At 42.2% G+C, this 13,790-nt stretch overlaps 1 protein-coding gene across 1 annotated transcript; it reads left to right on the top strand.

Annotated features, from left to right (window-relative positions):
- The first annotated feature begins 7,171 nt into the window (after positions 1–7,171).
- LOC120425190 (uncharacterized protein K02A2.6-like) lies at positions 7,172–13,158 on the top strand. The gene is made up of 2 exons (XM_039589621.2): positions 7,172–11,333; positions 13,058–13,158. Exons 1-2 carry the CDS (start codon positions 7,172–7,174, stop codon positions 13,156–13,158), a joined length of 4,263 nt encoding a protein of 1,420 aa, XP_039445555.2.
- The last annotated feature ends 632 nt before the right edge of the window (positions 13,159–13,790 follow it).

The following is a 13,790-nucleotide window of genomic DNA, read 5'->3' as shown; positions in this document are numbered from 1 at the left end:
GTGAAAAATAGACAGGCAAAATGAATAGGCGAAATACTATCAAAAACAAACATAAACTAAACAAGATAAATGCAAATTAAAATACTAAAAATGAAACAAGAAAAACATAAATCAAGAGAAGTAAAGTTTTTCGTAGAAAAAAAGTTGCTCAAAATAACCTCCTAAATACGGGAAAAATAAAAAAATCGAAAAAAAATTTGGACACTAGAGGGTTAAACGCTTCCATGATCATGATGTCACTTTTTATATCATTTGAAAATTTTAGACAACTCCTCCAAACAGTGCTAATTGTAGTCACGAAAGCTGCAAGTTGCAAATTTTTTCAGCCTTGAAAGCCCAAATGCAGTTCGTTGCAAATGCATTATAAAACGGTGGACCGACAAGCGGTTACTCGTGCTCCTAAGTCAAGTTCGGCAAAAGACTTGTCATAATATTATTTAACACTATAGGTAAGACGATAGGTTGGTGCCACTGCTCATTAGTCACTATCGCCACCTCAAACGCATGGCGCATGTGCTAATAACGCCATTGAACCGCGTAACGTTATTTTGCTTTGGTGCGAGGCGAGGTGATTAATATCAGCTAAATTTTTTTGCTGTAAAGTAATGAATTGTGACCGTTATGGTCTAAGTACACCCAGGGCGGACCGCAATTGTCTGGCCACAAACTTTGTTAGTTGAATGGCAGTTAACATGGATGACATAAGGTGGTGATTAGTATTCAAAGATGGATATTTTTTTCTTATCAGGGGTCTGTGTTCATTGCTACGGAACATTATTTTGGATTTTGTAATTGTTATTCAAAAGCTTTTGGCAAAAAAAGAGTATTATCGCATGGTTATCCACCTAAACGAAAGCCCAAATTATAAGCCACACCTTTGCTTAACACCTCATCCTATTAGTTAAAACCAGGTCGCACACGTTTCGGTTCGCCCCATCATCTCATTCGCATGTCCTAATTGACCGTGATGCTCATCTGTTATGGAGCAGTTCTCTAGGATTTCGGTCATTCGATTTTTTTTTGTATTTTTTAATCCGACTGAAACTTTTTTGGTGCCTTCGGTATGCCCAAAGAAGCCATTTTGCATCATTAGTTTGTCCATATAATTTTCCATACAAATTCGGCAGCTGTCCATACAAAAATGATGTATGAAAATTCAAAAATCTGTATCTTTTGAAGGAATTTTTTGATCGATTTGGTGTCTTCGGCAAAGTTGTAGGTATGGATACGGACTACACTGGAAAAAAATAATACACGGTAAAAAAAATTTGGTGATTTTTTTATTTAACTTTTTATCACTAAAACTTGATTTACAAAAAAACACTATTTTTAATTTTTTTTATTTTTTGATATGTTTTAGAAGGCATAAAATGCCAACTTTTCAGAAATTTCCAGGTTGTGCAAAAAATCACTGACCGAGTTATGAATTTTTTAATCAATACTGATTTTTTCAAAAAATCGAAATTTTGGTCGTAAAAATTTTTCAACTTCATTTTTCGATGTAAAATCAAATTTGCAATCAAAAAGTACTTTACTGAAATTTTGATAAAGTGCACCGTTTTCAAGTTATAGCCATATTTAAGTGACTTTTTTGAAAATAGTCGCAGTTTTTCATTTTTTTAAATTAGTGCACATGTTTGCCCAGTTTTGAAAAAAATATTTTTGAAAAGCTGAGAAAATTCTCTATATTTTGCTTATTTGGACTTTGTTGATACGACCTTTAGTTGCTGAGATATTGCAATGCAAAGGTTTAAAAACAGGAAAATTGATGTTTTCTAAGTTTCACCCAAACAACCCACCATTTTCTATCGTCAATATCTCAGCAACTAATGGTCCGATTTTCAATGTTAATATATGAAACATTTGTGAAATTTTCCGATCTCTTCGAAAAAAATATTTTTGGAATTTTCAAATCAAGACTAACATTTCACAAAGGCCAAACATTCAATATTACGCCCTTTTAAAATGTTTGTCTTGATTTGAAAATTCCAAAAATATTTTTTTCGAAAAGATCGGAAAATTTCACAATTGTTTCATATATTAACATTGAAAATCGAACCATTAGTTGCTGAGATATTGACGATAGAAAATGGTGGGTTGTTTGGGTGAAACTTAGAAAACATCAATTTTCCTGTTTTTAAACCTTTGCATTGCAATATCTCAGCAACTAAAGGTCGTATCAACATAGTCCGAATAAGCAAAATATAGAGAATTTTCTCAGCTTTTCAAAAATATTTTTTTCAAAACTGGGCAAACATGTGAACTAATTTAAAAAAATGAAAAACTGCGACTATTTTCAAAAAAGTCACTTAAATATGGCTATAACTTGAAAACGGTGCACTTTATCAAAATTTTAGTAAAGTACTTTTTGATTGCAAATTTGATTTTACATCGAAAAATGAAGTTGAAAAATTTTTACGACCAAAATTTCGATTTTTTGAAAAAATCAGTATTGATTAAAAAATTCATAACTCGGTCAGTGATTTTTTGCACAACCTGGAAATTTCTGAAAAGTTGGCATTTTATGTCTTCTAAAACATATCAAAAAATAAAAAAAATTAAAAATAGTGTTTTTTTGTAAATCAAGTTTTAGTGATAAAAAGTTAAATAAAAAAATCACCAAATTTTTTTTTACCGTGTATTATTTTTTCCAGTGTAGTCCGTATCCATACCTACAACTTTGCCGAAGACACCAAATCGATCAAAAAATTCCTTCAAAAGATACAGATTTTTGAATTTTCATACATCATTTTTGTATGGACAGCTGCCGAATTTGTATGGAAAATTATATGGACAAACTAATGATGCAAAATGGCTTCTTTGGGCATACCGAAGGCACCAAAAAAGTTTCAGCCGGATTAAAAAATACAAAAATTAAAATTGAAGAAAAAAGACCGATTTCGTAGAGAATTGCTCTATGGAAATCTGCCGCGAGTATTCGCAGACTTCTGAGCAGCAGACCCCGGGGGTAGCCAACTTCTTCCTGACCGTTGCAAACCACGCATTGCGCAATCGACAAAAAGGCTCGCGCACTATTCGATGCCGGACTTATGCAATCTTAAGCCCCCTTTTGCGATATCAAACGAACCTTATACCAGTTTATTTATTTATTTACTTATTTTGGAACAGGCTTACCTTCTCCTCCAGCAGTGGACCTGAATCCGTCCAAATGGTGCAACAGGTCTGGAGTGACCTCACCCTGGTTGGGTAGTGATGTGATTTGAGGTGAGGTTGTTTTTCAGGCAGGGTAGCAGCGGTCGTTGGCACAATTTTCGACTTTTAGGCTTAAGGGAACTAGTTTGATCTGATCCTCAAGTTGATTCACTGTTTGTTGCAAATGCTTGAAATGTTGCGAGACAAGTTAGACATTTTGACACCTTGAACTATATTTTATTGTTTACCAATCCTCAGAATTTGTTATTTGTTATTTGTTATTTGTTATTTGTTATTTATTTCGGAATACGTCAAATAAAACATTAATCTAAACCCCATTTTGCGTTCAATTAAATCTTAGATCTCATACCTACCTAAAAACAACCTTAAAATTCGCGTGTTTTCATTATATTCGTGATGAAAGCATTGCAGCGGAAATCGGCCGGAAAAGTGTAAAACCACCGCGGTGGCACTGCTGAATACCGCGCGTGCAGCCCAGGTTCGTGTCCTGCTGTCTCCGTGATCTCCGCCATGGTGCCAAGCCACAAAGCTGGTGCAAAATCATGCAATATGAATGCATATTTGAGCTAGATTTGGAACAAAAAAATGTGGATGTTTGCTTTGCTTATCACAGTTGTGTTACGAGCTAAAAGGATAGAATTAAAAGTGCAAATATTTTGGTTTTTAGGATAGATGCTCAAAATTTCCTGTAACTTTTTTAGCTTTGGTATGTTTTGGAAGTGTCCCTGACTAAAATTGTGATTTGCACTATAGATGTCAATTAATAATAATAAAAAATTAAGGCATTTGATTCAATATGCATAATGATTCTTAGAGCATTAGTTTAATCAAATTGTTGATCGTACAATTATGTAAACTATGGTTATAAATTTCAATTATTGTCAACAGCTTGGCACTTGACTGAAAAATGACCGTTATTAAACAACAAACGAAGACCACGATAAGTGTCCTCCAATCATCTGACGCTAGACGATGTAAATATGCAAAGGGTCATAATTTCTCATGATCAAGCAAACACGTAATGTTCATGTCCAGCAAACTATCAACCGCCACACCATCATTAGAGGGAGACAACTTATTCACCAGCTCATCGGCAGCTTCCTTCAGCTAGGTTAAGCATCGGCAATTTCGCACGTGCGGCTGTTGGCATAAATTATTGGGTGCGTCGGATCAGGTTGTAGATCGTGCACCTTATTTTGCATACATTATGCGCTTGATTAGATTAGACACACATCGTCGCAGAGGGAGTTATTTAATTAAAAGGCGCACCAGAAGAAAAGCGTATTTGGAGCATTGCGGCGTCTAGGGACAGGGGTTCCTGTTTATGTTATCAAATTTTGTATGGTGGGTACGGATTTTGAAGAAAAATCTCAGATCAATGATTCCTCTTGTAGAGTAATCCTTTTGTAGAGCATTAGGATGGCTAAACATGGTCGATTTTGCAGGACAAGGTTATATCGGTTGCATTTACGGCCTGAGTGTATACTTTGCGAATTGCATTTTAATTTTACATGAAAATTTGAATAGAATTACCATATAATTTATTCATTTAACTTTACTATGTATATTTTTTATCATTTTCGGTTACCAAAAACTTTTGTTTTGGTAGATATACATTTTGAACTTCTAATTATCATCTAAGAATGCAATTTTCAACACCACTTGAACACCCCTGGGCAAAGTGTATCATAACTTCATCTACCCAGTTTGCAACTTCGTGAGAAACTAGTTCACACCCTACTTCCAACTGCCTGCATCAACAATCCGGGTCTTGCCGTCCGTCCGTAGCTCAAGCTGTTTATCTAACACACCGGCAGCGGCCTCACTCTCAGTCGAAAACGGTCCTGAAGCGCGGAAATCGAATCAAATCGAATCGGCAATCTTGCCGCTGCAGGATAAACTCTCCGATGTCATTTGGGAGGCCAGACGGAGGGGATTATCTGTGGTGTTGTTTTGGCTTTCACGACAACTTCCTGGATTAGGGAGCACCGATTTACAAAACGTTCGGCAGCTTGATTGGTTGGGCCGATGGCATCAGGAAATGGATCGACTGGGAGTTCAACGAGGCCAAGTTGGGAAATGACGCAATTTATTGAGTGGAACTACAAATTTTAATTGAGAAACCAAGTCTCGAAGGTAATCTCGAAATGGAGCACGAGGAAATGCGTGTACGGTGCACAAGAGTTGGCCACAAGTGCGTTACGTTTTTAAATTAAACTGAAAACCTAATTTATTAGCGAGCTGCAGGGCAGCTCCAAATAGAGTTGGTCCAGCTAGGACGACAGCGTCACCGACGTAAGATTGAAAGCTGGAACATGGTTTAGTGCGCTGCAGGTAGGCTGTCTGGCAAGATAAGTTATACTTCGTGCGGTAGCAGACACTCAGTTTTAAATTGCAGACATACGTTGCCTTTTTGCCTTCCTAGAATCACTCGAAAATTGAACTTCTTAAATATACCTTCTAGATATTCCTTCACGTCTACATATCGATTCAGAATCAAATTTTGAACAAATGTCTGTAAGGATGTGTGGAGACATGATTTTTTTCCACACGATTTTCTCAGAACGGGCTGAACTGATTTTGGCCGGGTCAGCCTTATTCGATTCGTTTTGGGGTCCCATAACACCCTATTAAAATGTATTCTGTTTAGTAATGTATTTAAAAAGTTATGCTAAGATAAAGATATCTATCTAAAAGGGTGTTTTTTTTTGCATAACCTCAAAAGGCCGGGTCTTTTTGTTTACGTGCGGGAGGCGCGCCAGATGCTAAACGCCCGGTTGCCACATTGCTTCAAATGAGAGTCTGCATGTTTTCTGGAAAAGTCTGTATCAGGTATATATTTTTTCATAAACTTATATTCATTATTTATTTGTAAATATGAGGAAGGCACCAACCACCTAATGGTGGATTAGGACACGTTTTATGTCTGGAAATTAAATGATGCTTAGATTTAGGTACTGTCATTGGGGATGACAATGGGTCAAAAGACGATACACCTCTACATACATACATTTCTTAATAATAAAAACAATTTAAATAACATCGAAAATCTTTTAACGTAGAATTTTTCTTAGATGGATTATTCACATATTCCCAACATATAGTGGAATTTGATAAACTCTACCTTAAATGCCAATCGTTTGAATTAAAAATTTTCAAACATTTTGGTTCTTTTCGAGAAATTCCAACAAAAAAAATTAAAAGTTGATTTTTCGAAAAGAAATTTTTGACAAAAACGTACCACAACTTTAGACAGCTACCAAAATTACATGATTTGTTCTGGGAATCAGATTTTTTCAGCATAGTCATCTTCAAATGTCCCCTACACAAAAGACTTTTAACAGAATTTTGTTTCATTGAGAAGAATCTGAAAAATTGTAAAATCCGTAAAAAATCAATTTGACTCAATCTCACCCCACTGACGGCACACTATAAAAATGTTATAACTTTTGCAGCCCTAAGGAGGTCCATCAAGACATTACAAGAATAACTGCAAACGTTTTTCTACATGAGGTGACAACATACATCATTGACATAATTTTACGTTCGATGATATACATTTTGCTTCGTTTGACATATTTTTACAAAATTCCTTATGTGAAGTTATGAAAATCATCATAAATGAATGACTAACAATTTGGAAGTCTATGATCGTACCACAAAATTATAAAACTTTTGAAAAGATCAATAATTTCTTCAGGGCCTTCACGAAGGGTATTGTTACATTAATTATTACTCGGGTTACCACACACGCTAAACTGTATTCCCACCAACACTGAACACTCTTGATTCCCTCCTAAAGTCATTCTATTAAAAGCTCTTGTATCGAACAGACGCTCAAGCCTTTTACTCTGGACCACATCCGTAACATGGTGTCAGAAGTTTTTGCGGCATAAAGTTCGAGAAACGTTGAGAATCGTCGGGCATCGTACAACCCGGGATCGCGTGAAGAGTGAGTGAAGGAAGCGATTTAAACTTCCGCCGAAAATCCACAACAATGGACGAGCTGAAGGCGCTGCTAAAGAACCAGAACAAGCTCTTCGAAGATTTGCTCAAGAAGCAGCAGGCCGAGCCCCGAGCGGTAGCACCAGGGCCCCACAATGTGCCGCTCCCTCCGCCATTGTCCTTGGAAGGGGACATGGACCAGAATTACGCGTTCTTCGAGGACAACTGGAACAATTATGCCACAGCGGTGGGCATGGGCGACTGGCCGGAAGCGGATAACCCGAAAAAAGTGAGCTTTTTGCTGTCGATCGTTGGCCCCGATGCGCTGAAAAAGTTCAGCAACTTCGATCTGACGCAAGCCGACAGGGCTACGCCGACAACCGTATTGGCCGCCATCAAGAAGAAGGTTACTCGAACCAGAAACGTCATCGTGGACCGACTGGACTTCTTCTCGGCAGCCCAGTCACCGGTGGAAAGTATCGACGAGTACACATCCCGACTGAAGTCGCTGGCCAAGCCGGCCAAACTCGGAGCCGTGGAAGCAGAACTAATCACCTTCAAGCTGGCCACCTCCAACAAGTGGCCTCATCTGAGGTCCAAGATGCTCACGATGGCGGATTTGTCGGAAGCGAAGGCGGTAGATCTGTGCCGTGTGGAGGAAATCACGGCCAAGCACGTTCAGGTGCTATCAGCGGACAAGCTGTCGGAGGTGAATAAGCTCAAAGCATCGTCGTCGAAGGCCCGCCAGTGCAAGTTCTGTGGCGATTGGCATGCGTTCACCAAAGGATCGTGCCCAGCCTACGGAAAGAAGTGCAAGCTTTGTTCCGGCAAGAATCACTTCGAGAAGGTGTGCCGGAAGAATCGGGCTCGAATGAGTTCGTCGAAGCGCAACAGTGTGCGCCGCGTTAAGAAGATCAACGACGAATCCTCGGAGGACAGCGAGTCGGACGACGAGTGGAGCGATCAGTCCGGAACAGAGACGGAGATTGAAGGCGAAATCGGCAAGATCTTCGATAACTCGAAGAAAGGGGGAAACGTTCTTGCGGAAGTGTCCCTGAAAGTGAAAGGCAAGTGGAAAAGCGTGAAGTGCGAGCTGGATACGGGAGCAAACACGAGCTTGATTGGCCACGACTGGTTGTGCAAGCTGACGGGAGAGTCGGACCCCGAATTGCAGCCGTCACCGTTCAAACTCCAAGCGTTCGGCGGTGGCATCATTAACGTTATGGGCCAAGTCAAGCTGCCGTGCAAGTGCCAGAACAAGAAGTACATTCTCGTGCTTCAAGTCGTCGACGTCAGTCACAGGCCGTTGCTGTCGCTGAAGGTCTGTACCACGTTCGGCCTGATCAAGTTCTGCAACTCCGTTAGCATGGTTCCAGCTAAAGCGACGCCGGAAGGAGCTCAAGATCTGATGCGAATCTACCGCATCGAAGCTGAGAAGATCGTCGACGAGTTCGGCGACGTTTTTCGTGGCTACGGAAAATTCGACGGAGAAGTCACCCTGGAGATCGACGAGTCGGTGCCGCCGGTGATTCAGCAGCCTCGCCGAGTCCCGATAGCTCTGCGGCCGAAGCTGAAAGCCGAACTGGACCAGTTGGAGAAGGATGGAATCATCGCGCGAGAGTACAGCCACACCGAATGGGTGAGTAACATTCTTCTCGTGAAACGGGGTATCGCCGGAGCCGAGTCGATTCGCATTTGCCTGGACCCCATTCCTCTGAACAAAGCGTTGAAGAGACCAAATCTGCAATTTGTGACGCTGGACGAGATTTTGCCGGAGTTGGGTCAGGCAAAGGTTTTTTCGACCGTGGATGCACGGAAGGGTTTCTGGCACGTGGTGCTAGACGAGCAGAGCAGCAAGTTGACTTCGTTCTGGACTCCATTTGGACGCTATCGGTGGCTGCGACTTCCATTTGGCATCTCCCCGGCGCCGGAAATTTTCCAGTCCAAACTGCAGGGGATAGTCCAAGGATTGAACGGAGTCGAGTGCATAGCAGATGACGTCTTGGTGTACGGCCGTGGTGCAACGATGGAGGAAGCGCTACGTGACCACAACGCAAATCTGAAGAACCTCCTCGCGCGCTTGAAGCTAAACCACGTCAAACTCAACAATTCGAAACTCAAGCTCTGTGAGACATCCGTCAAGTTTTACGGACACGTTCTCACCACCGAAGGGCTTCAACCGGACCACACCAAGATCTCGACCATAAAGCACTACCCGGTGCCAACCAGCAGGACGGAACTGCACCGTTTCATTGGGATGGTCACATACCTCAGCCGATTCATTCCCAATTTGAGCGCCGCCTTCACAAGGCTGCGGCGGTTGATTTCGGAGAAAGAACCGTGGCGTTGGACTCGAGAGGAGGACGAAGATTTCTCCAAGGTGAAGTCGCTAGTGTCCGATATCACAACGCTGCGGTACTACAACGTTCGAGAGCCGTTGACTATCGAGTGCGACGCGAGCTGCTTCGGTCTCGGAGTGGCCGTCTTCCAGAAGGACGGCATCGTGGGCTACGCGTCGAGAACGTTGACGGACACGGAGAAAAACTACGCTCAAATCGAGAAAGAGTTGCTTGCGATTCTTTTTGCATGTGTGCGCTTTGACCAGCTGATTGTAGGCAACCCCCAAACTACGGTGAAAACCGACCACAAGCCTTTGATCAACATTTTCAACAAGCCATTGTTGACGGCTCCAAAGCGACTGCAGCACATGCTCCTGAACCTGCAACGTTACCATCTGGCGTTGGAGTTTGTCACCGGAAAGGAGAACGTTGTGGCAGATGCGCTCTCTCGCGCACCTCACAACGACTCGACTGTGCGTGACGAGTACCAGAAGCTGAACATCTACAAGATCTTCAAGCAACTCGAAGATTGCAACGTAAGCGGCTACCTGAGCATCTCCGACAACTGCCTGGACACGATCATGAAGGCGACTGAACAAGACGCAGCCCTACAGACGGTGATTGATTTCATTCGGAACGGTTGGCCCAGTACCATCGATCGCGTTCCTTCAGCCGCTAAAATCTACTTCAAGTACCGAAGCGAGCTGTCCACGCAAGACGGATTGGTGTTCAGGAACGATCGTATTCTGATCCCGTGTGCACTGCAGCGGTCCATGATCGACAAAGTGCACGTGAGCCACAACGGTATCGAGTCTACACTGAAGCTTGCGCGAGAGAACATCTTCTGGCCCGGAATGAGCGCGCAGATTACGGATGTGGTGAAGGAGTGCCATGTCTGCGCTAAATTCGCTGCAAGTCAGCAGAAACCGCCGATGCAGAGTCACGCAGTCCCGATCTATCCGTGGCAAGTCGTTTCGATGGACGTGTTCTTCACCAGCTACCAGGGAAAGCGACACCAGTTTCTTGTGACGGTGGACCACTACTCGGACTACATCGAATTGGATATCCTCAAGGACATGTCTGCCAGAAGCCTAGTCGAGACCTGCAAGAAGAACTTTGCGCGTTACGGATGCCCCCAGATCGTTGTCACGGACAACGGGACAAACTTTGTGAACGAGGAGATGAAGGAAATGGCGATCAAGTGGAACTTCAAGCATTCGACTTCGGCCCCTCACCACCAGCAGGCAAACGGCAAAGCGGAAGCAGCGGTGAAGATTGCGAAGAGGTTGATCCAAAAGGCGGAGGAAACCGACCAGGACGTTTGGTACGTCTTGCTGCATTGGAGGAACATCCCGAACAAGATTGGCAGCAGTCCGGCGAGCAGGCTGTTCTCACGCAGCACAAGGTGTGGAGTACCCGCTTCGTTCGAGAAATACACTCCTCGAATCGTGCAGAACGTTCCGGAAGCAATTCTGGAAAACAAGAGGAAGGTCAAATACTACTACGATCGAAAATCTCGCAACCTACCTGCACTGGAGACTGGCTCGCCGGTGTACGTCCAGGCTCACCCCGAAATCAGCAAAACTTGGACGCCAGCGATTGTGACCGAGAAACTGAATGATCGCTCGTATGTGGTGGACGTGAATGGAGCTAGCTATCGCCGAGACCTGACCAACCTGCGACCGCGCAAAGAACCAACAACAATCCTTCTCGTTCCAGCCCAAAGCCATCCACCAACCGAATCAAGTGCTGCACAAACTAGCGCTGATTTGACAGCTGAACCTGAAGCGTCGTCGCTTTGCTGCGATGAGATTCGACGAAACTGCAACAACAACACCACCCGTTGTCAACCAATCAGCTGCTGCCACCCCGTCGGTGCGTGGGAGAGGAAGCCAGCTTGCTGCGACCAACACACCCGGCAAGCAAACCACAGATGCGACGAACAGACCAACACGCGAGAGAAAAATTCCAAGCAAGTTTGCGGACTACGTTTTGGAAACTTAATTTTTTATAAAGAAAGGAGGATGTTACATTAATTATTACTCGGGTTACCACACACGCTAAACTGTATTCCCACCAACACTGAACACTCTTGATTCCCTCCTAAAGTCATTCTATTAAAAGCTCTTGTATCGAACAGACGCTCAAGCCTTTTACTCTGGACCACATCCGTAACAGGTATAACTAGCTAATGCTGATTTATTTTGGCGCAAAATTGGTATAATTGAACATAATACAATTCATTTTATGACGATGATCAATATTCTTTGAAAATGATTGATGGCTTCACCTTAAAACAAGTCAAAAATGCAAAACTCAAATGTTCTTCTTTCCAATGCTTTTTGAAGATCACAAATTTGTTGAAAATTGATTTAGACGATTTTTTAAATCGAATACGCTTAGAGTTGGAGTAAGGTTGTAGAGAGTTAAAATACCGTCTAATATCCTTATGTCTGCCTGTGTGGATCAATCGGACCGCGCACTGGCTCACAATCCAGAGGTCGCTGGTTCGAATCCCGAGGCGGACGCAAAAAATTCTAAGTGTAAATATAGGTATTCGGTGCCCTCTCCCCGTGCCATACCTTCACACTTAGGAGACCCGGGAGGCGTAGTCTTGTCGCAAAAAGAACGATACACACCTGTGGAACCGTTGACGAAACCGCAAGGTTTAAGAGGGCCACATTATAAGGTGTTACGTCGATTCCGTATATCCTTAGATACGGCTGCAGATGTTGGAGTTTTTGTTTTATTTCAAATTTTCTCTTAACGGTACACATCAAGCAGAGCTTTTGCACCAAGATTTTTGTTACAGACATTTTAGTATCTTCAAAACTACGGGAACTATCGATATAATTTTTTATTCATCCCCTAAAGTACTGTCTACAACATAATTTACAACAAAGTTTGTTTATTTTTACAATCAGATTGTTGCAGGATTGGGTCCGTAAATTTGACAATTTTGGAACAAGAAGATAACAACTTCCTTGGTTGCTGTGCACCCTTAAATTAATATAATACTACTGGCTGAGTAATCTATTACATTCATTTATTCGCTTATTCATTATATTTTCAATAAATCTCAAAATCGGAAAGTTTGTCTAGGTTTTGTTCTTAACAGTTGTGTTTTCTGTGATGACATGGCCCATCTATAGAACTTTTGTTTGTACAAGTCATACACTACCTTGAGATGACAGCATGTAATCCATCGGGCACGTCATTTTTGAATATCAACCATTTGACGTTAATTTAAGTTTCATGAAAAATGGCTTAAATCCTTAACTTGCTGTGAAGTCGGAATCGGAGTCAGAGTCAGTGGAGACGATTATTTTTTAGGAGCCAAAGACAGCTTCAATAGTTACCCTTATCTTGGTAATATCAAAGGTATGTAATTTGCTTAACTCGCTTAAATTTGTCACAAAATAATATAAAAATTAAAGAATTCCATCAACCATGTTACAATTTTGACATCATTTTATAAACTAAACATCCAGTCCAACAACTGTTGGAAAAATCTCCTCCGTGTTCATCGAATAAACAAACAAGCGTTCACTTTTATCGACAACCTGATTCATTTTAATGAACCATTATCTGCGGGACAGTTTTACCTCCCTGCACCGTGATTTCAACCCTAACCCACCAGCAGACCCACCACGTTGAACGCAGAATCTGGAACAAGGAAGTGTGCCGCAAAAAAACCTAACCTATAAACGCGACGAGGCCAATGCCCGCGCAAACGCGATAACAAACTGGCCACCGCCGCGCACAGATGACTTACTGTTCCGCGTCGGACCCAGTTAAGGTTCCTCCCACTTGAGGCCGCCCCAGCTGGACAAGTACACTGGGCCATCGGGGGAGGAAAAACGAAGGAAAAACAAGTTTTGGAAAAAGTAGGTATTACTCAATAATGCAGACTTTTCTCCACCGCGCCGTCGTCGTCCGACTATTTCACATCTACCGCATACTTCTCTAATGGACATTTCGTCGACGTCACCGCCACCGCCGCCAACGATGTCCTCAAGCGACTTGTTGTGACTTGGGCAGACACCCCGCGTTACCGGGACCTTTCCTACCGAGAGTTAGTTGAGATCAAAAGCTGGTGCTCGTGGGACAGAATGTGTAGGCGAGCACTCTCAGAAAAACTAACTTAATCCACCTATGTGGTTGATGCCTTCCTCACTTTTTACCAACAATGGGTAATATGCGTGGTTTGGACAAATATTTCAGCTATTTTTTTAGATCTAGAAAAATACTGGACTCGTTGGAAAGGTCTTTCAATTACCTAACCAACGATGGGTCGGATGTTGGATCCAGACATCGTTTACATACATTTAA

The sequence above is a fragment of the Culex pipiens genome, chromosome 2 (genome assembly GCF_016801865.2).
Source record: "Culex pipiens pallens isolate TS chromosome 2, TS_CPP_V2, whole genome shotgun sequence".
In the NCBI taxonomy this organism is placed as follows: Eukaryota; Metazoa; Arthropoda; class Insecta; order Diptera; family Culicidae; genus Culex; species Culex pipiens.
The sequence above is the reverse complement of the archived record's forward strand: the minus strand, read 5'-3'. Positions and strand labels throughout refer to the sequence as shown.